The sequence below is a fragment of the Punica granatum genome, unplaced genomic scaffold (assembly GCF_007655135.1).
Source record: "Punica granatum isolate Tunisia-2019 unplaced genomic scaffold, ASM765513v2 Contig00107, whole genome shotgun sequence".
In the NCBI taxonomy this organism is placed as follows: Eukaryota; Viridiplantae; Streptophyta; class Magnoliopsida; order Myrtales; family Lythraceae; genus Punica; species Punica granatum.
The window spans coordinates 55,547-78,710 of NW_022204094.1; the positions used below are offsets into that span (position 1 = coordinate 55,547).

General features: G+C 46.4%; 2 protein-coding genes and 2 non-coding genes across 4 annotated transcripts; 1 reads left to right on the forward strand and 3 right to left on the reverse strand.

Moving 5' to 3' along the window:
- Positions 1–9,575: 9,575 nt before the first annotated feature.
- On the forward strand, positions 9,576–10,810 carry LOC116190026 (ribosomal protein S1, mitochondrial-like). The gene has a single exon (XM_031519705.1). It carries the CDS (start codon positions 10,133–10,135, stop codon positions 10,754–10,756), a length of 624 nt encoding a protein of 207 aa, XP_031375565.1. The 5' UTR covers positions 9,576–10,132; the 3' UTR covers positions 10,757–10,810.
- Positions 10,811–13,222: 2,412 nt separating this feature from the next.
- TRNAC-GCA lies at positions 13,223–13,295 on the reverse strand. The gene has a single exon. It is a non-coding gene; the product is annotated as a tRNA-Cys (tRNA).
- Positions 13,296–14,236: 941 nt separating this feature from the next.
- LOC116190030 (uncharacterized mitochondrial protein AtMg00810-like) lies at positions 14,237–14,717 on the reverse strand. The gene is made up of 2 exons (XM_031519710.1): positions 14,594–14,717; positions 14,237–14,487 (listed from the first exon to the last, which is right to left on the reverse strand). Exons 1-2 carry the CDS (start codon positions 14,715–14,717, stop codon positions 14,237–14,239), a joined length of 375 nt encoding a protein of 124 aa, XP_031375570.1.
- Positions 14,718–21,491: 6,774 nt separating this feature from the next.
- TRNAG-GCC lies at positions 21,492–21,563 on the reverse strand. The gene has a single exon. It is a non-coding gene; the product is annotated as a tRNA-Gly (tRNA).
- Positions 21,564–23,164: the final 1,601 nt, after the last annotated feature.

Here is a 23,164-nt window from a genome sequence, read left to right on the forward strand (position 1 = left end):
ATCCAAGAGACAAAAAAGACCGGAGTCAGGATGAACCGGTACGGATTGTCTCTAGGTGCTTGGATAGCTCTTAGGTACTAGTTGATCGAAAGCGGGATGAGGCGTAGCTTAGTCAGGGCAAGGCTAAAAACCTATCCAACTGATCGAAGCAACTAATGGAAAGATCTCTCCTTGTATATTAGGGGACTTCTTGACGGAAATTCTCGTGGCAGTCGATTAGCGTCCACTGATCTACCGGGCAGTACCTCCATCGCCAGGTAGTCCTCAGTTCTGCTATCTACAAACAACTGATCATACACCGATTCTTACACACTATACAGGATCGCTTGGTAGCAAGCAGTCCAGTTCCCCGGGCTTTCTCCCTTCAAGGTGTTAGGAATCGATTGAATCATCCCTGTACTTCTACTCGATAAGAAGGTAGCGGGGATAAGACCTTTTGGATAGGGACGAGACTACCAGGGGAAGAGACGAAGTGGCTTAGGCCAATCATTCCGGTTAGCGTAGTGAAGCTGTGAAAGAAAATCTCCATCATCAAAGACAAGGAAATCAACTTCACTAGATGGTGAGCTACCTCATTCTCTTCCTGTTGAGGTGGGAAACCCCTCATCCCTTGGTTGTCAATCAGTTTAGTTTGAAACCCCCGGTCGAGTAGCAAAGCCCCCTGTCTCAGACTCTTTTCGAACCTCTTCCTATCGGTCAGTTCTCTCCGCACCTCCTCTAGATAATGGTTGGTTCAACTCCGTCGAAGTCAGGCATCTTGTCAACTCTCCGGCACCGGTAGTCTGGCGAGTAACCCACTCTCTCTTTATTTTCCTTCAGCAACCGCTCAACACTAGTGGTTCTAGTGGCCAGGTGGAACAGATCGGTGAATTCTTGCCTTTCAAACTTCTCCCTCATATTGAAGTTCAGAGCTAAACTAACACACTCCTTTTCGGTCAAGGAGGTCTGACATCTAGTCCTCAGCTTCCTAAACCTCGCGATGTACTTTTCGACCGACTCGCCTTGGAGCTGAGTAACTCTTGCCAAATAGGCCACTGTAATGTCTGGTTCTGTCCTATAGAATTGCTCATGGAACTAGCTTTCCAGATCGTACCAACTGTTAATAGAGTTTGGAGGGAGGTTCATATACCAGGGGAAGGCCGATTTAGTAAGAGAGTTGGCAAAGAGCCTCAACTTGAGATAGTCCTTGGACCCAGCTTCCCCGCACTGGACCGAGAACCGAGCTATATGCTCAATAGTCGACTTCTTCTCCTCACCGGAAAAGAGAACAAAGTCAGGCACCTTATAGCCCTTTGGAAACTGATGAACTCGGTCGATCCAATCAGGGTATGCTTTCCTAGACGTAGGCCTCATTAAGGGCCTGACGTCAATTCCAAGCTGCTGTAGCGCCTCGACCATGTAATTTCTTTCCAGATCCAATGGTGCCTGTGGAACTCTTGTGGCGGGGAAGGAGTACTTTTGATTTTCTTTATTCCTAAAGAGGGACGTAATTTGAAGAGTAATTTATCCTCCTTTCCCTTTGGAAGTAATTCATCTCTGGCATCTCTTTCAGTTGGTTAGCTAGTGTCATTGTCCTTCGGCTTCTTCAGTGGCCAAGTTGAAGCGTTCAACGGTTCTTCGGCCTACCGCCTTTCTTTTTTCAAGGTTGAGCTTGTTCAATTGAAGCTAATGCTATGCAGCCCTTCCTTCCCTTCAACCGGGTACTTCAGCTTCGTGGGATTTTGAGAAGCCTTCTAAGCCCGTCCACTGCCCTGGCTTTCAAAGCATTGAAATAAGACAAGGCAGGGGGGTGGAGTGAGCCTAGAGTAGAGGCTCTGAGACTCTCAACTCAGACTTAGGAGAAGGGAAAGAAACTAGGACATTAACCGAGGTTGAAAGAGCATAGGGAGCTGCTCCGCCAGTTGATCTAGAGAGATGGGTCACTCTTTCGCATCTCGCGCTGTGGTGATTGGTAGAGGAGCCGAGCGTACGCTAGAATCAAGTGCCTAAGGGATTCCACTAGGCAATCGGACCACTACATCGAATGTAATCAACTGGTTTCACGCTGCGCTTTGGTAGTTAGAGTTCGGAAAGCAAAGTGAGCAGCTTCTCCTGTCCACTATGGCTGACTTGACTTGGTTTTTTTCAAGGAACGCAGCCATCCCTCATGGTAGGAAAGCCTCACCTCCTAGACAAGGTGCAACCGCGAGCTTTCTATAATAAATTTCCTACTTAGGAAGAGCTCTTCTCAAAGACAGGCGCACCTACTAAACCTATCAGTCTAGTCTCTATAAGGTCCAGTTTCGATCTCGAACCAACAACCTTTACTTAACTTAATAGGTCGGAAGAGAGATATTCAGAAAACCCGATTTCCTGTCCTGTCTTAAGAACCTGACTCAAAAGAGAAAAGAAGACCGGACTAAAAGAGATATCACTTTCGACGATTGAACTGCACTTTTATATCAGGAACGTCGACTTGCACTTGCAATATTGAATTGAACTTTCCGGAATCCTTGCTCCTGGCAACTATTCACATGGGCCACTCATAAGAATAAGACGTTCAACTCCCTAAAACACGTAGTTTTGAGAGACTCAGAATATCAGTGCCTTGGGTAAATGCCTACCTTCGGGAGAATCTTACCGAAGGAGTTTAAAACCTGTCCTCTTCGCTTCCCAAGATATTTAGGGAAAAGGGCCTTGTCAGCCATCGCTTGTTGACGACGGAACGCATCGTCAAAACAAGGGTCCTCGCGTTGGACTTAGTTGGAAAGGTGGGTCTTCGGCATGTCCCTTGCTTGCGAACTTCTTTAGTAGGGCGGGTTTGGAGATCCCATTCCTCACCTTTCCCCTTGCCCCCAGACTTCACTCTTTCAACACTTGTATACTTTATAAATAGTCAGACCTGCCCCTGTCTCCAACAAGTGTGTGATCCACCGATTCACTGAGTGACTCTTTCTTACCGCTGGAGTCCCTTCCCTATCTCAACAAGCCCTATCAGACTTCCGATCCATCTCTTCTTTGCCGATTGAAGAAAGCCAACTATGGTCTCAAACGATAAAAAAGCCCTTTATATCTATATTTTTAGTAAAGCCTAAAGGCCCTGCAATCAAAGGTTAGCGCTAACGCGCAACGGCTTTCGCGCAAGTTGCAAGATCCCTTGCTTCTTGCCTTCGAGCCGGAGCTTGCTGGGTAGTGAAGTGGTCCGTGAAGGTTAACTCACACTTGTGTTAAGCAAGCAGAGTAGTCAAGCCAGAGAGGCAAAAAAAAGCAAGAAGCGGTTTTCGTTCGATCGACGGAATCAATCGTACTTTCACAGCGGTGGACCGGCTTTCATAAAGCGCCTTTGGGCAGCAGCGACTATTGGGATCCAATTCCGAGATCAATTCGACAATGAAACTCTTCAAGCAATGATCAACTCTATGTCATTTCTCTTGACGCGATACAAAAGACGACTTTCGAGAGTCACTTAGCCCCTTGACCTCTTCTCTCAAAAAAGACGCTGTGTGGGCAAGTCGATCAAAGTAAGAGCGGGGAGGGAATGTTTACAGTTGTTGTAGTCATTTCCTCTTCGGTCTTTAAAGTTGTAGTCAGCTGCGGGCTAAGAAGACTCGTAGTCAGACAACACATTGATTGAAGCAGCTGTAGGAGAGAGGGCACCAGTCAGACCTGCAAGCACCGGGTAGTACGCAGCGGCAGTTTTCAATCATACAATGTGTACTCGTAGTCTGACTTTTAGCGGTAATCAGCTGTCCTCGTTCTCCTCTTTTCATTGCCCTCTTGACTAAGGTTCGGTCTTTGCAAAAATGTCGAGCCGACGGGGGCCGGGACCAGTGATGACAGCCACGTCGAGAAGCGAGAATGACATTTGTCCGCAGCGGAGGATGAAAGTATTGGTGCTAAGGCTCCAGAAATATAACAAGCCCTTTAGGATATCCTTGTTATCGTCAGGCATCTTGGAAGACTACCAACATGTGAGGGGTTACATAACAGTCGACGAAAGAGCAGGAATACATTTCTGCCTCCTACCGCGCGTCTAGTCACACCTAAACCGTCAGCAGCGCGTTAACACTGCAAGACGCTCAGGTGCCTAAAAAAGGGCTATAAGTAGGCCGTTTGCTATTGCTGCTATAAGGGCTGCTCGCCTTTATACGGCTTGGCTTCGCTATCGCTCCTATGTAGTGGTCGGCCTAAGTTGTAGTATTCCTACCATAATGCCTATTATCTAGTGCTAGAAGCTTCGCCAGAAGCAAGCAAGACGAGGTCGCTCTGCTTCGTAGACAAGGCTCGTTCTGTACTTGACTTACGAGCTCGTGTAGTACTCCCCCCTCTCTCTAAAGGGGCTTATGCACTCCACTCGCTGTCTACTAAACGAGCGTTAGAGCGAGCGAGCGAAGCCTTCCATTTAGTTGCTTCCCCCCTCCCCCTCACCCTACTCTTTCATTTCCGCTTAAGCTTCCCCGGTTTGGGGCATTAATTGATTGGATACCCGAGAACCATAATCTTTCCTAGGAACAGCTTCTACGACGATAGATAGGGGTCAGGTTTGTTTGGCATCTATGCCCCCTGCCCTCCAAACAGTATGGGAGCCTTTCAGCTCGTACTGCTCACACTCCTAGATCTTCACGGCACCTCTTCCACCATAGTGTGAGCTGGGAGCAGCTCCGAAAAGCGAGGCCTACTTCCAAATTCGCTTTCAACAACGTCAACAACACCACGAAAAAATGAAACTATGGTTGCCCACTGATCTGATCATAGGTGAAATCCAATCCCTTCGCTTCGCGCCAGGCTTGGAAACCGTAAGTCAGGCTCCCTTCGCCTCTCGGAAGCGAGAAAGCGAGCAGCAAGCTGAAAAAGCCCTTTCCCCTTTCTCTAAGTTGTTGGTAAGCTTCATAGCTCCAACCTATACAAGGGGCAAGCCAAAAGCAGTTGAAGGAAGGGCTTCATAGCCTTACCTTATTATTCTATTAGAAAAATACTAAAAAAAAGGTTTGGAACCCTACTCCCCAACAACTACAAGGATGCTTGCTGGCATCAAAGCCCTTCATTATTATTAGGTTGATGGGGCGGAGGGCGCACAACCCCTTCTCTGCTCCTTTTCGGAGCCTTTCACACTAAGCTCTTCGATCCTGCCCTGCGCCTCTCTAGGCTTCGCTATCGCTCATGACTGGTATATGGATCTCTCTATGTAGTGGTCGGCCTTCTAGAAGCTTCGCCAGAAGCGACTAGTCGCTTCCAGAATGCCTCTTTACTTTAGTATGGTCTAGTCTTTCCAATGCCCCCTTGCCTCGCCATGCCACTAGATCCATAATGACCGGCGAGTCGGAACATGTACGAATAGTTCTACGCGGAGCGCCGGACCGGCCTATCGAAGAAAGAGATCATTGAGCCTATTTAGCCGAGCTAAGGTTTGGAAATGGCCGGATTAGCAGGAGGAAGGCTCTGACAAGACCTGAAACAAAGGTCTACGTACAACAATATAGAGACTGGTGTTGGCCTTTACTTGACTTGACTTGACTTGACTTGATAGGGCTCCTTCCCATCTATCTTGACCGGGAAGAGGGGGGAGGCTCTTGCGGAAGCCCTGCCCGCCCTTCTCTATTTTGAGGGATCCCTCATATTGAGGATTCCAGGCTTCCCAGACTCGTAACAGACGGCTAGGAACAAGAAGAGGGTCAGTAGTCTCTGCCGTAGCAGGTCCTTCTCCTTCCGCTGAGACGGCCCTCTTTTTTTTGGTTTTGTTTGTTCACCGCGGCACGAAATCATGAAGAAGCTGGAATAACTCAGAAAGAGAGTGGCGCCTAGCCGTTGAGAGCGTCTGTTGTTTTTGTAGAGGAACAGTACGATCTTGGACTGGCCCCCTTCGCATGACCTAGAAAGAAAAAGAAGTCCGTGCTACTATAAGGCCTCTAAACTCCTCCCTCAGGACACTGTTGCGTTGCCCATGGGGACGGGGTAGCCCCGACTTCCATAGGTCCTTGGTTCGACCTCCTAATGAGAATTGAGGTCCTTGCGCGGGCGTCTCATCCCTAAGACTTGCTTGCTCTGTATGGAGTGCCCCGTGGTTCCTCGAGTGCCAGCCGCAGAGAGGAATGCCATCAACTAGGGCGCTATTGGCCACTAACCACTCGCTCGCCGGCCGCTCGGGCTCCGCGTTTCAAGTTCGTTATCCTAACCCTCTCCTCTGCTCCACCGGGAGCCTGGCCCCTTCTTCTATCAACTCTACTGCCTTGCTCCTCGGCTCCCTACAGCTCCAGCCGCTCGCTGGTTTAGCTTGCTCTTCTCGGGTGGCTCGCACCGGGGGTGGTGCGGCTGAGCCAGAGTGGGCTCAGCAGTCGGCCTATGTTTCCGGGCGCACGCGTAAAGGCATGATTAGTTCCACAAATCTCACTGCACTGACCATAGTAAACTCCTTCTCGTTGTACCGAAATAGAGATCTGATTTAAACGACCAGGTACAGCATCACATTTGACACCTGAGGAAGGTACAGCCCAACTATGAGGTACATCAGCAGGTGTTACAATAATACGTAGATGAGTTTTTGCTGGTACAACCACTCTATTGTCCACTTCTAATAAACGTGATTGACCCAATTCTAGATCATCTTCTGGAATCGTATAACTGTCAAAAGTGAGTGACTGCTCATCGGAACTGTTATAGTCTGAATACTCATAAGTCCGATACCATTGATGTCCAATAGCTTTGATAGTAATGGCGGGATCTAAAACTAACTCGTCCATTGAGTATAACAGAGCAAATGAGGGTATAGCAATGAACATCGGGATGATACTAGGAGATATGGTCCGAAGAATCTCGATAATAGTTCCATGAACAATCCTTTGCGGGATTGGATTTTTTTTATACTGGAAATGCCATAAAGCGCGAACCAAGATCCGTGATACGAAAACCAAAATCAGAATAAGGAAGAAAAAGATATCATGATGTAAGTCTATTATTCCTTGCATCATAGGTGTTGCTGCGTCTTGAGATCCTAATTGCCATGGTTCCGCTGCATCACAAGGAGCCATTGTGAGGAATACGCTTTCTAGAAGAATCATTTTTTTGTGGTTTCTTTTTTGACTGCTCTGCTCCCCCCCCCAAAAAAAAAAGAGAGACTTCTTCAACCTATCCCAGGAAGACGGATATGGTTGGTTGTTGACCAACGGAAAGCTTGGGAAAAAGACCAAAGATATCATAAAGACTAACCTGACTAGTCGAACCGCCTCAACCAGCGAAGAAGACTCCTGGTAGAAGAAAAGAGGAAAGAGTCATTGAAGAAAAAAGCCAATTTCATTTCCATGAAAGAAAGAGCAAAGAAGGATTTGGTTACTATTTGGGTAGGGATGTGGGCATAAAGGTACGTTTGAACGGCTAAGGTTTATGCTTCTTCAACAGTCCGAGAGGATCTTGGACAAAGGATTACCGGCTTCGCGAGACCTTTTCGATCTACTCATGGCCTTGCTCTATATGGGTCCTTGCTTTCTCGATCAACTAACTTCGTGCTGAAGAAAGACAGTTCCTTGAAATTCTTGTATTGTACCTTTCGTTGGGTACACTGAACACCAACTTCATCTCGATGAAAGGTGTAGTCGAAGCTACTCGATCATTCAACAGGGACAGCTGGAATCTAGGCTAGGATCCAACCTGCGCTACCAGCTTTCTTCTTTTATGATTTTTGAGATTTTCTTGAGTTTAGTGATTGATATCAAAGAGAGTCTCAGTCTAATTACTCAACTAATCTACTCGTGGAGTGCTAATGGTATATTAGTTGTGTGGTAGTCTCAACTCCAACCCAACCAGGGGTCTATTGAATAGACAAAGAGAAATGCTCTTTCTGCGGCCCCGCTGCATTTAGGCTCTAATTATAATATTATATATACAATGATAGTGGCTAGCTTCTTTGGCATCTTCGGGTGCCTACTTCCAGCAATCCGTGGGCATTAAAAGTCGAGTTTCGGGGCTTCGTTCTTCCAGTTCTGCAAGCTTTCTGGATATCCCTTCGTTAGCCTTTTTTAATTCAGCTACCAGTGAATCCTGTTGTTTGAGGAACTCTGCATCTTTGGCTTGTAAGTACCGAATTTCAACTGCTAGCTGCTCTCTTTCTTCTTCAATCTTTGAGAACCGAGCTGAGCTGTTCATGCTCTTGATCTAAGGCACTCTCGCAGTTAGAAGTCTTTTCAGAAGCAGTAGACTGAGAGTGAGAGGCTTTGGCAGAATTGATCGAACTTCTTGCTCTCAGGGTGCTTCCCTTTGTTTTTGCAAGAGATCAAGACTGGTAGGCAGGCTAAGGCCAGAGATTCAATGCCCGAGGGAGGTCCTCGAGACAACACCCTGTCTGAGAGCTTGGCCCGCAAGCTTTTGGACATTGAATGTACACTCGAGGAGGACTGAACAGATGTGGGGGATCCTGACAAACTTGGGGAAAGCACACCTTGTTGACATCTGAGATTGCAGATGATGTCAACAGTTAGCCAAGAAGGTTTATGGCAAACTGGAAGGAGTAAGGAGGGATAAATGATCTACCTTAGGTAATGCTCTGCTTTCAGTGGGAACCGGTGGAGATTGAGGTGAAGGTCTTGTAGTCTCCGGATTGGTTGGAGGAGAGCTAGTAGATCGGACACCTTCGCCAAGCCTGAAGAAAGGAGCAACTTAGATACCTCTTTGTTCACTATATTCCTGGTTTGCTAAAAGGGTCCTTGGGCCCAATCCATCTCTATACTCTTGATGCAATGGACTCCCCAAAGCCACTAAACCGCTCTCTTCCACCCGATTTGAACTGAACCTCGTTCTAGTGAGATTTTATCCTATCCCATTCTGAAACTGAAACTCAGTTGCCTATCTGATCCTTGGTCTAATTGGGCCTTTCTCTATAGCTCGACTCGAATAGCTGGGCTACCCCTTCCCTTGGCTTGGTTGGTTATATAAGAGAATCCCGGAAGAAAGCAAGTTAGACCTTACTTAGACTTAGGCCGAAAGATTCATTGGATGGTTCATTCCAGTCTGAAGTCAGTCAAGTCATGGAATTGGCAGAAGTTCCCCCTTAACCAACCCTAAGAGGGAATTCTTCTATTCATTAAGATGAAGCCATTCAGTCAGCTCTGAATCTGAACTCAATGATTGCAATTCAAGAAGGGCATGAAGCTTTGGCTCAGTACAGTAGCATTTTACTTTGGGAAAGAGAATCGATAGAATCGATCGCTTACCTTGCTTTGGCATGCCAGAAGCATTTCGCTGTGGTTCTCATTGATTGAGTAGATCCCGAGACAAAGCAAAGGGAGTTCCGTGGGTTCAGTTTGCTTAGAGGCAGAAAGCCTAGAAGAGGCCTAGAAGTCATAAGGAATAGGCACTGTACCGGCAGCGAACTCTAAGGTTTGGCTTTTTCTTTTATTGACTTTATTGAGTCAATGTCGCATTTCGCGTGCTTGATTAGATCTCCGAACCTCCTAACCTAATGTAATGAACGAGAAGATGCGGTGAAAAAATCAGTCTTAGCTAAGCATTCTATTGATGGGTAATAAAAAGTATATCTTTCTTTCTAGGGAATCTGTGCTTACTAAGCCTTTGTTTGAAGGACCGATCTGAAAGTGAAGTGCAAGACTAGCTGGACCCGGACTGACTAATCGCTAACATCCCGAGTTCTCTCGGGACCGGGAGAACTCTCAGTGTTGTACGGCATTCAGTAAGAAGTAAGCCAAGTTCTATTAGCTCTTCTAACTTGTCTTAGACTCGTCAGTCTGTGATGCATTGAGTTGAGAGTCAAAGGACAAAGGAGTAGAAAACCTTCTAACTGAAAAAGATTCGAGTGAAACCAGCTGCATGAAGAGGAGAATGTTGACCAGAAAGATCGAATGCTCTATGGAGACTGGTTGAAGGCTTCTCCGGTCAAGCAGCAGAGGGTAGGAGATGATCACGTGAGGGACACATGCATTGGTCAACAGTTGTCAACCGAGATTCACTCCGAAGATCATGTGGAGTTAGTTATGGAAGGGATGAGAAATCTCGTATTATAGAGATTAGAGAGAAATACAAAAAATGAAAGAGAAAAAAGAGCAGCCACACAACGACTTAGCGACGAAGGACTGCGTAGGTTTCTTTAGGCAGGGATGCTTCTGATTTGATTAATAGAACAGGAAGAGGAGGATAAAAAAAGCAACTGATGAGCATCTATTTGAGTCGATCATTTCCAAGATCAAATTCAAGTTTTTTTTTATGTAGTGGAAACGCCTTACAATCTGAAGTTTTACGCTTAAGGGAAGAAATGTTCTTGGTGGATGCAGGACCTGGGACCCCCAGAATTTGTATGCAAGATGAGCTCACAGGAGTGCCAATCAACCGAGCTACCAGGTTTGAGAATAAGGTGGGATCCCTGGATGTAGTGGCTGGTGAATCACTGATCAAAAAGCGGATTTTGGAGAGATTCTTCATCGATCTAGTGGCCGGTGAATCACTGATCAAAAAGCGAGCAGCCGCCAGGTTTAATGATAAGGTGAGATCCCTGGATGTAGTGGCTGGTGAACCGCTTCTTCTTCTTCCACGAAGATTCAGACAAAACCGAGCTTGGATGGAACTGAACAAGATTTGGCGAACAAATACAAAGGTCAAAGGCTTTATTATTAAGAAAGTAAAAGGAGGTTATTCAGTAGCCATCGCAGGTTTCATTACTTTTCTTCCATTCCGCCCTCACAGAAGTAAAAAAAGAAGTAAAAAAAAAAAAATATCGAATGATCGATTCACCATTGAGAGCATTAACCCCAAAAGGACGAATATTGTGGTGTTCTAACAGCGGCAGATCAAACAAGAACTTGAGGAGCGAAATCTGCTGACGAAAAAAAAAGCCCTTATTTATTTTCTTTTCAATTCCGACGCCTAGCGTCTCCTGATAACACTCTATCACTTTAATCCATTCTTTAGTTTTTGATTACCTTGCAAAGGAAAATAAGGCTCTTGCTCGAATGCGTGACTGCGGCGCGCCTATCGCCCCGGCACGGCACTCTAAAATGCATGTTGGGTGGAGCAAGAATACTGCTACTAGGAAGACGAAGAATGGAATTGAAGGCATAGTCTTAATAAAAAGAATTGAACACCAACCAACGAGTTGCGGATTTGGATGGAGTCTCGCAGAAGAAGAGTCTTACTCTATAGGGGCGCTAGCGCGCTACAACTAGCAGCCCCTTTCAACAACTTAGGTTGATAGGTTGCTTGAACTAATCCAACAATCGTGGGAGGAAAAGGCAGAAAAGTGAGCCCACCCGGGACGGAGAAAGTCTGAACTTCAATAGTCGAAGAGTGGTCGTAGGTGAGCCCACCCCAGGCAAATCCACGAAAATGAGGTCTAGCGCTCCCTTCGAGAGAGAGCAATCGAACAAGGTGGGAATCAGATATATATCTAACTAATGGGTAGGACAACCAAGGGCAATTCAATGGCTTTATGAGATAATCGGTATACTTGGTGCGTAGGCAGGCCCAGCGATACCCAATCAATGTAGTCGGCGGAACAAAGGAAATAGGAATGGGAAAAGTGTTAGAGGAAGATCGTTGTACCGAGAGGGAAATAGAGCTCGAATCCCTAGCATTCTCTACGTACCCACCATTCGTTAGCAGCGACCTTACCACGCATCATTACCACCAGCCATTTCACTCGAATCTGTAGTAAGCAGTACCCCTCAAAACTAGAGAAGAAAGAATATTCTTATCTTTATCTTTCTTGGCATCAACAACCTTAAGAACCATGGGTGCACCAACCGAGGTAGAGATTGGAGATACAACGATTGGAATGCAGTGACCGTACCCGAGATAGATCTGAACCGACGGTTGCGGAGAATAAGTGCAACGGGGAATCATGGGAATAACGAGAGGGTACGTAGGGAACATGGCTGACCAAGCTCCTTTTTCTAATTCTAACGATTGAAAAAAGAAGAAATCGGCCGGTGTTCTTCCCAACTGCTCCAATAAACGTGCCTACATCCCATCCTGTCTGGATAATTTCATGATTGACCGAGAGTACTTATGAAACCCGGCACTGAACTAAGGCTTTTATCTGCGACCTCCTGAACTGTTCGCATCGCTCTCTTCGGTTCAAGCAAAGGCTATAATGAAAGTTCGGATCGGATTCCTTGCGTACGGAATGGATTATAAAGCCCTTATGTTTTCGCTTAGACTAACGGCACCGATTCCTAGTGCTATAACAGAAACTGCCCTTAACGCGCAAATGAAAGACCTCACAACACTCGATACCCGCGACTGCTCCCGCTTATGGTAGTAGATAAACAGGTGGACATGTATCTGCAGCCTCTGCTGCTGGTAGATTGACTGCTTTCTTTATATGGACCTGGGGCTGCAACTGAGGGTAGTGCTTGGGAATCTTACTCTAGCTCTAGCTCCCCTTACTAGATCAAATAAAATAAGGCACCTACGAATCGCTAAAGATAGTTTTGATCTTCCCCCTATCCTTTAAAGCGAAGCGGGACTTGTTTCTTTCTCTCGTCTCGTCTTCTTCAACTAGTCTTTCCGCAAGCCTGATTGGGATGGAGAAAGTGCAATCGCCAAAGCCGGCTATTCGAAAAGCAAGGAGGTCTTTCTCTGATCCTGTATCTGCTCCCGGCTTTGCTCAAAGCCGGAAGCTCATCTCAAAGAAAAGCTATAGGGGAGAGGAGAACCAAGGAAGACTTTGCGCGAACGCTTATAATAAGGAATATTTTTAAACCACTAGCTGCAATCAAACTAAAGGAAAACCTTGATCGATGTGATATTATTAATGTGCTCAAGCAACCTTACTAAGCGAAGAAAGCTCTTCGAGTTTCCCTGTTATTCTAGTGTTATAAAGGTTTTAGAAAGGGGCAGGGAAGGAGCTATGAAGCATCTTAGAGTATTCCATTCCCTTTTTCGGCTGGGTCCAACTTTGTTCGCGTGGCCCTTCCTCTACCTCTGCTTTCCTCCATCGGACCCCACTACCTCGTAAGGGCGTTGAGATCAAACATGAACCTCTCCGAGCCGGGAGCAGTTGATCCGTATACGTATACTTCGGAATGGAAACTCAACCTTAAAAAAAAGATTGGGGGGAGAGCTTATAGGTGTGCAAAAGGGGTGGGGACCCGCCAGCGCAGATATTCTAGGTATATATGAATGAAACTGGAATTTTCAAAAAGAAAGTCTCACTCCAAGAATTCTCAGCTTTGAACCTTTAATCCGGGGGCTCCCGTTCTATCCACTAAGCATGTAAAAAAAATGATGGGTGGAATGGCGCTGTAGGAACCGGTCGGATTCGAACCGACGAATAGAAGTTTTGCAGACTCATGCCTTAGCCACTTGGCTACGGTTCCCTATCAATTCCATGTCTTCCCCTTGTCCGACTTTGCTTCACAGGGTGAGACCAACCAGGAATAACAGATGCCGGAATGCTTTTGGAGGAAGGGGGGCACAACATAGGTTGAGATGGAATTTCATAAATACTATCTAAAACTTGAGAATCTAAGAGTTCTCCCTACCTGAACCTTTTCCGCGGCGACAGTATAAAGAAGCATTTAGGGATTTGTTGATGATCCATGAAACCAAAGTTGATCAAGCCTCTGAAACCGGACTCTTTCTTCCCTCTCGATTCCACCCATATCCCGCCTTCAATCTGAATGATCTGGCTACGTGAACCTTATATCAACTAATGGGGATAGCGGGAGGGAAGAGAGAAAGCACTCCGCTTACTTTTTCTCTCCATCTCCAGAAAAAAAGCTTTTTGTGCTCTGTCCTTTACTCCAAGACGTGTATCATCCTTTCCTTTATAGTTTTTTTTTAGGCTCACCCAGCGGGGGACAAAAAGAGTATAGTCAGTCAAATGTAGTTTTAGTAAATTCCTCGATTCCTTACTGTACATTATTCATTGTAATATATATATAATAGTTTCGTTTCATTTGAAAATGGGTGAAAATCTATGTATTTCACTGAAGGTTTAAAGCCCTTTCTATATATGTAAAAAAGCATCAAAAAAAGGAAAGTGCTATATACAGCAAGACCCACTTACTTAATAAATAATCAATATGAATCCATATGCTTAACACCACTCCCCCCCCCCCCCTCAAACTCAAGATGCCTCAAGGGATAACATCTGGAGTTTGGATACTAAGTATCGGAATCGCACAGTGGTGTGGGACTTCGTAAGAAGATCCGCGATCTGAAGCTCTGAGGAAATGGTTGGCATGGAATCCTTTATTTATAAAGTGATGGCGAACGAAGTGCCCTAAGTGAGTAAGGCTATTTCGATATGTTTCGTTCACTCATGAAAGACATCATTGTGTGCTTGGATAGCACTCTTGTTGTCACAAAAGAGAATAGTAGGCCCAGAAAGAGTGAGTCCCATATCTTTAAGTAAGCATCGCAACAAAATAATCTCTGATGTAGTATCAGCAAGAGCCCTGTACTCGGCTTCTGCACTAGAGCGAGCAACCACTATCTCTTTCTTGCTCTTCCAAGATAGTTGAGAGTCAACGAAGAAAAGGCAAAAGCCAGTAGTGGAGCGACGATCTGTAACATCACCAGCATTAATACCTTACTTCAGCTTTCAGAGGTAGGGGTAGGCAGTAATGGCAAGGTTTCCAGAAGAGTCCAGCTTTTAGATATCTCCAAATACGTTTAGCAGCTACTAAATGAGGGACCCGAGGAGACTGCATAAACTTGTCTACAAGTCCAACAGCAAACGAAATCTCTGGGCGAGTCAGAGTTAAGTACTGGGGACCACCCACCATACCATACATACTCCTATAGGCCGATGGATCTGATAGCAGCTCACCATCATGAGAATACAGCTTGGCATTAAGCTGGAGTCACACAGAGCAACCTGTGAAGCATTCCATGGCGGCTTAGAAGATCCATGGCGTATTTCTGCTGAGTTAGATACATACCCGGAGACCGAAAAACGTCAATCCCGGTTAAAGGACCAAGATCTTTCATATGAAACTGCTTGCCAAGATGTTGCTTCGTTTGATGAATAGCAGCAGAATCATTGCCGGTAATATTATGATTTGTCATATAATTTATTTATTATTATTATCAATGGCAAGGATGGCTGAAGCGCTTGACAAACAAATAAGGTGTGATCCAGCTGAACTACTATCTAATGTTAGTAGTGCTGTGCTGAATTTTTCAAAGCCTGTTTGAGTTGAGTCCATAGAGAGCCTTTGAAAGCAACCAAAAAAAGTCTGGATGAATAGAGTCTTTTCATAACCGGGAGGTTGGCCTCGACCTCTTCTTTGAGATCTCCGTGAAGGAAAGCGTTCTTGACGTCTAACTGGAATGAGAGTCGGGCCAGTGCTGAATGGTTGCAGGTGCGAATGGTACCATTTTGAGCAACTGGACTGAACGTGACGTCTCGGCATAATAGAGACCTTACTCTTTTTCATAGCCTTGAGCAAGCAGGCGAGTTTTCTTACTGGTGAGAAAAGCCCTTTGCTACAAGCCGTTTGTATCTACCTCTATATAAAAAACCATCTTACTTGTATTTGATCTTGTAAGCCCACCTTGACCCAACAATGTTTTTGTCAGGTGGTGGAAAGACAAGATCCCAGGTCTCCTTTTTTTTAATAGCATCCATAATTTTATCACATAGCTCGTTTCCAATTCTTATAAGATTTGGCTTTATCGTAATATAGTTGAGTCCGGTTCCATGATTTTTGAGATTTATGAAAGACTTGTGCTCAAGTCAAGAGAGTAGGAACCACAGGAATAAATCGATCAATAGGAGTGCGGATCTTCTGAGATTTTGAGAAGGAGATAAGGGGCCCGGAGACTCAGGAGCTTCAGACAATTGATTAGATACCAGCATTCACTTGCAACTCGTAGAGGCTGTAAGTCTGAGAATGGGCTGCTGAAAATCCGAAGATGAATGCTGCTGTTGCTGAGACGCGGAGGACCGCTGTAGAGCCCCCTATGTTGGTTGTTGTTGGGGCTGAGGTGTGGAGGACATGGACTGCTGTAACGGCTGAAATTCATGAATGGCTTTCAGCTGCTGCTGCTCAAGATTCTCCCCCAAAATGTTAGCCGAATCCCCAAATCCTAGACTAGAATAGAAGAGATAAATCGACTTTCATCAAACCGGTCAAAAACTGCCCTTTATGTTTATTTTATTCACTATATCCAACAAAGATATACTCCAACGATTTTCTTTTGAGAAAACTTCTTTCTTCTTTCTTTGTAAAGCATCAATATGAGGAAAACAGAGACATCAAAAAAGGCTTTGAAATAGGAATAGTCTGGAATATCTTGAAAAAGCTTTTGATGAGGGAAGTCACCAGCAATAGTCGACAATGGCAATCAATAATTAATATGCACTGCTTTATTAAACGCTTCGGCCCATAGGTACTGATGAACTTTGCTTGTATCAGTTTTTAGCAGTCTCAGTGATGTGCCTTTGTTTAAGGGCGGCAAGCAAGCCACTGATCATTAACTCAATTGAAACTTGCTCCATTGCATTTATGGTTATACTTATCACCTACTAAATCTCTTTACGTTCCCCAATACAAATGCAAAAAAACACAATGCAACTTTGCTGAAAGATGAATGCGGTATAAATTTGGAGTGGTGTTTATGGCGCACGGAGTGGCAGTGACTCGCGCAAGTCGAGTGAGAAAGAGGACTTTCTCTCTCTCGCCCGACTGGCCCCCCCTATCTAGTAAAGCTTTGGCAGCAGAAGTAGGGAAAAAAGAACCTCGAAAAAAACCCAGCTCCAGCTCCCTTTAGCGGCTGTGGGGATCGCTCCCTGTGATCTCAGTCGGTTCGGCTGCGACTGAGCCCTCTCTTCAACTTCTTTACCCGCGGACTCCGGAACACATTCGGTAGGCTGTCTTCCTTCGACACTCTGTTCAGCAACCTTTCTGGATCACCAGCCGACTCAGAACCAACTTCAGTAATTTGCTCGGCTGCTTTTTCTTTCTCCAACTCCTTGGGGTCCGCGGGAGCTTCCTTCGCCTTCGTCTTCGGTTCTGTATTGCAAAGAAAAGCAAAGTGTTGGCAAGAAAAAAAGAATGAAATACGAATGGATTGCATTCGAAAGTAATATTAGTAGACATTCTAAAGAGAGCCTGAACTGGCCTCCCGAAAGTTGGCTTAAGAGAGTAGTCCTTTACGGCCCTCTCATAGATAGCCATCTCTTCTTCTACTTTTTTTTTAGAATGGCGGTATTCGTGCTGTGCTTTCGAAGGGAAGAGACTCGCGATGTAGCTATCGGCAACTTCTTCAGGTAGATAGTCGCCGGGATCATTTCAAATCTTGGCCTCGCCTCTCTTTCCTCCCTGATGGGGGATGCATGCTGGCTGACGGGTGCTGAACCTACCTTTCCTTTCATGGTCCGGCTTTGCTTCCTCCCGGGCTGGGCTCTCGCGTGTCCGGGGTCCGATCAGATCAATCAGCGACCGGTTTACGGAACAAGGAGTTAAGCAAGGGCCAGGAGCTTGATAGTTGAACCTGGCCGAAGTCAGTGTTGTGTTCAACTCCGCGGGTTGGCTGGTTGGAAGGATTGCTTTCTGCCGTCTGTCTTTCCCTTCTCTCTCTTCTCTTAGCAAAGTAGGTTCAAGTCAAACTTTTGGCTTGCTACAAGCTGGGCTCAGGGACTGCAGTCAGCCGCTTCCCCTGTAGTCGTCAGCTCGTTCTTGACAGATCCGATCGGGTGTTCATAATCTGGAGTAAAAGGATTCGAACCTTTGCATGCCGGTACCAAAAACCGATGCCTTACCACTTGGCTATACTCCATACGGCCTGGTTTGGACGGTAGAACGGGGAGAGGGGGAAGGGAGAAGCAGGGCTCGAAGAACGAGCCGTGCAAGAACGCGGGGATATAGCAAGGTTGCAGCAAGGTTCTCCCTTTAGGACCGACTACAACAAGCTCGCGACTCTAATAGAAACAAAGGGTAAGCTCTCTGCTCTATTTGCTTGCAATGCTATACCTATCAAAGTTGGCGAACGCTTCTGTAACCTTAGACTCGCTACGCTCTTCGACTGAACTCGTTGGCTCCGCGTCCACCGAAAGTCGGTAACCTTCGTCACCGTCAGCATTTGGTACTCTCTCGATAGCTTCAATAGTTCACTGAAAGCCTTTGGTGTAATGAACCGCAAGCCCTTCTGAAAGAAAGACATAATAAAAAAGAAAGGCTTGGTTGCGGGAACCGACGGTGACGAAGGTTACCGGGAAAGGACGTTCCCTTTGTAAAATAGGCCTTTTTATAACTAATTAGAGTTGACATGAAATGGATCACGGAAGAAGACGTATCCGATGAATGAATGATTGTTTCCCCTCCCACTCAGACGGGTTCTTCTATTGAAGAGGTTCCCCTTCTTCTCTGTGAGGTGGGGCGTACGTAAGAGCGGAACCTAGATAGAACGCGGAGCGCCGGCCGCCAATACAGTTACCATGCTTACCAGCCGCCTATAGATCTAGATGGGAGGTAGGCGAGGATAGCTTGCTTCTCTTCTCCTAGGCTACCTGCACATGTTATTCGCGAAGAAAAGGCAGCAAGCGGTTCTTCGCTTAGTAGAGCTCCCGGCCGCCGGACGACGACCGCTTCTTGTTCTCGCCCAGCCGCTTCTTTTGATTTGATTATTATTTAGAATCCTAGACTAAAGAAGAAGCTCCTGAATTAGCGAAGGGCCAAATCAGCAGCAGGAGAACTGTACTAACCTGCCGCCGGTGACTTTCTCAGGGCTCCGCAGGAGAAGAAAGAAGGTCCGGGTCAAATTTCTAATGAAGCGAAGGTCCCCCCTACTCCCTATTCTCTCAACAAGCTTGTTAAAGCTCGGCGAGAAAGGGTTGGTTAAGAACTCTTGACTGTAAACCATAGCAGTTACAGTCACTCAATGGAAATGTTCGCCTTTGGAATGAAGATGGATGAGCAGGCGCTTGAGCCTGGAACTGATGAAATTCGGGGGAAAGATGTCACCGGTCACTATACTGGGGGGCGAGACATGACCGCGACTTAAGATTCAAGTACCGTTGAAAAGACTAAAGGAACGGGGGGAATGACTACCTGGTTGAAAGCACAGGCTAATACGAGCCGACCAGAAGAAGCAAGGCTTAGATTACCAGATCCTGGACACAATCTTCCTAGAGATGGAGAGCCCCTTGCCTCGCCTTTTCTAGCCTCTCTTTCTTGCTTGCTTACCTAGCTCTTGTCTTAGTGACTCTTCCTCTTTTCTTTTCTAGGTTTTTTTTCTGAGTGTTAAAACGGTAGATTTTTCATTTGCCAATGAATTGGATCCGCCCCCATTCGATCAATAATGGGATTCTTGTCTAGAGAAAGGTTCTGTGACATGGACGCCCAGCCCAACTAACTCGGTCGGTCGGTTGGCGCACCTAACAGATGATGAGATTCTCGATCGGTTTGATCGAATTTTGAAAAGTCTTTCTCACTATTCAGAACAGTAGAGCTTTCGATCAAGATGTTCTCGCCTCCCCCGTTCGGGCTCTCGCTCGAATCGGAACCTTTATGCGTTAGTAGGCTTTCGACTCAATCGTTTAGCCTACCTATCGGGCGCCAAAAAAAGAGAAAGTTTTCGCATGGGCTCATCATCTGATGCAGAACCGATGCGAGAGGGAGTTGAAAGATGGGAGAAGCGGGGATTGATAGCTTTCAAGAACTAGTGGAAATGAACGCCATCCTTGGTTGTTTTCAAACAAATTCAATCTTGGGCCAAGCGTTGCCAGCCGGTAATAGCCGAAGGCAAAAAAAAAGACTTTGTTGGAAGTTGGGCGAGAAGGAAGAGAAGAAGGAAACGTAGTTGCCTAGCCGAGGAACTTGAGGCCGACATTCAGAGTGCGGTCCTGGAGTTCAAGACGCCGCACTAAAACTAGTGTCGGTCATAGAGAGGCATTGATTTTTCAATGAAACAAAGCCCATCTCTTCTTCCCTCCCGCCTCAACAGCAGAGCTAGATGCAAATACAGATCTAGATGCGAGATGATCCCGAATCGATTTCATAACCACCATACATCACCAATCACATTCCACATCCCACTTCAAGCTTTTCGATTCTCCGGGTAGCCTCCTCTATAAATAAAGGCATTCCAGCTTCAGAGGCAGGTGAGCCGGGTCAGGAAGGAGTTTGACTGCTGGGATGGGATCGGATCCTACTCGAAGCACTCCACCACGAAGTTGAGTCTTCGGGTTGGATAGGCAGTAGAGATAGGAACTCCTATCTGTAGGGCGGGCTTTCAAGACAGAGATGCACTACTCCATCTGGAAAGGGCTTTCCCTCGTGGGGAAAGAGAAGAACCCGCGATTGAAAGGAAAGGTAAGAGAAGGGAGTAAAAAATCAATAGAAAAAGGACCTTCCCGGCCGACGGGACTCTACGTCTGGGTCTTATTCCATCTCAAACTCGGATTAGGAAGAGTGCCCTTGAACTAGAGATCAATCATAATAATAAACAATACAAGAAAAGAAATGGATTCTCTTGCCGGCGAGAAAGGAAAATAAAGGCAAAAAAAGGGGGGGGGGGGAAGAGGAGATGTTGGATAGTCACTCCACTCCATAGATAGTGAATACAGATTCTTGTTTCATTTTCAATTCCTTTCGGGTCGAAAACGCGGGCTGCTGGTGGGGCCGTGCCCCCTCTTCTTCCGCTTTACAACCAGAAGTTGGAACCAACGAATTCACCCTACCTGTCGATGAAAAAATGGGATTTGAGAGGACCACCAGCTAGCGGATCAGACAGATTTGTATGGAATGTCCTACTCCTGCCTGAGCTTTCCGATCAACCAATCCCCTATTTCCGGGACATCTCTGTGTTAGGTAGGCCCAGGGATCACTGATTAGTCGAATGAGCCCACCCCTCTGGCCTATCAAAACTTGGTGGACCTTCCCTTGAACCAGTCATGGAGCTCTCAACTGAGTTGTTTAGGTTCTGGAATTCCATCTCTAGTTGGGGGTTTCGGTTCGAAGGAACTAAAATGTGGTGCGGGTTCATTTCTCTCGACCAGTTCAGGTTCAAGGGAAGGGTGATCGAGGGGACCCAGACTTTAGATCTCTTCTCTATGGCGGGAGGTTTCTTTCGTATCAAGAGTGTGTTGGGGAGGCCTGGGAAGACGGATTGGATCGAGAGGCGATGCCTATACCTCTTCTTTATCGATAGGATTCCCATCATTTTCAGTCTCCGGCGAAGGAGACAAGGGCGAGGCACCGAACATGTTCTATCCTCAACCTCCATCCGTCGGTTTATCAATCCGCTTTTCCTATTCACTAGTACACTGCGCGCTACAACTAGCAGCCCCCTTACTAGTCAGGGAAAAAGCTAGCGCGCTAGCTAGCTACAACTAGGGAAGACCCCTACTTGGGATATTTGAAGAAGCCTGCTGAAAAACAGAAGCGCGCTAGCGCGCAACGGCTGAAAAGCCAGCAACTTGTTAGGAGTAGGTTTTGGCTTGCCCCTTTCTTCAACTTAGGTTGATAGGTTTGGAACCCTAACCAAGGGGCTGCTTGCTGCTCGCCCCTCTCTCTAAAGGGGCTTATGCACTCCACTCGTTAACACTAAACGACGAAGCCAGGAGCGGAAGGAGGGACTTGAACCCTCAACCTCAGCCTTGGCAAGGCTATGCTCTACCATTAAGCTATTTCCGCCAGCTACGGTAGTGGCGAAGCACTACTGAGCAATTCACGTATCACTTGATACGGACGACTTCTGTTTTTCCGCCAGACCACACTCTTGACCTCCGATCGAGCTACGAGCACGAGTAGGTAGGCGGGGGGGCTGCCTTTTCAATCAATCTCCGGCCGCTCCATGCCGCTATTGGTGCGAGTTGGTTGGAGTCTTGGTCGCGAGTCGAGCTGGGGCCTCATTTCATTCTCGTAACGGGAGTGAGTGCACCGCAAGACCAGACAAGTGACTCCCTCGCCTCGCAGCGGCGGCATCTGTCTTTTAACTTAAGTCATTTCCTAAGACGGCTCCTCTTATTCTACGATAATCCAAGCAGCAGCTCCACGAGTCCGCTCGGAACCAGTCGATTCCGGAGCCATTCGTTCTCCCCTCTCGGTTGGCCTTTGCCAGCCACTAGAGCAAGTAAGAGAACCTACAGTGAATGAACAACAAGAACTGAAGATTTTGACCGGATTGTACACCTTTGTGTCTGGCTATGTATATGGATGTGCATAAAGAAGGGACGGGACATCTCTCTCCCTTTTTTTTGGGGGGAAGAGAGAGGGAATAAGCTGCAGCTTAACCTCACGAACTTCTTACTGGGGCAGCACCTGCACCTATAGGTAGGCGCGAGTGTTTGGATGCACGTGTTTTGTTCATATTCCTGCGCAGTTAAGATAAAAATTGTCCCCAAGGCAACCATTTGTGTCTTTCTTGGATATGCTCAGTCCGGGTATAGATGCTATGACGTGAAATCCAAGAGACTCGATGTATCCTTGCATGTTCTCTTTAATGGGGTCGCCTCATATTTTCCTTAACCTAATGTTTCATCCCCGGGCGGTGATGGAGATGTATTGCGGCCTTCTCCTGTTCATCAACTCGAACCTCATTCTTCTGCAGTTGATGTTACGAATCAGCCTCACTCTTCAGGCCAGCAGCTTTGCTCAGCATTTTCTGCCGATTGTCAGCCTGTTCAGCTGACCTCAGAGGATTCCAGTCACCCGGCACAGCATGTTTATTCTCGGCGGCGAAACCAGTCTGTTTCCCAGGGTCAGGCTACTCCAGAAGATCAGCAGCTAGCCCAGTTGCTTCCCTTCCAGTCGCTTCCTCAGATTCTGGATCCCTCTCTCAGGTTCGTCGATCCTCTCAAGTTTCTTATCCTGTTGAAGGATTTTTATCTTATGAATCGTTTTCCCCAAAAGATCGAGCTTACCTCATGTCAGTTCAATCTTCTCATGAACCTGAATCATTTGCTGAAGCCTCCAATCATTCTTGCTGGAGAGATGCTATACAGGAAGAAATCAATGCCCAGGAAAAAAAGAAGTTGACTTAGTCTCATTGCCTGCTGGGAAAGAAGCCATTGGCTGAAGCAGTTGGCAGATTTAGAGAGTAATAAGCTTGGTGATCCGGCAAAGGCTGTGTTTCAGCGGGGGTATTCTCAGCCTTATATATATACCAATTCTCCTTTGACAATCCGGTCATGAAAAAGAGATAGTCAAGCATGACAGAATCCCCAACTTGCTATTCTTCATCGACGTTGCTCATTCTTATTATACTACAAAAGTCTACCGGCTCTAAGACCGAC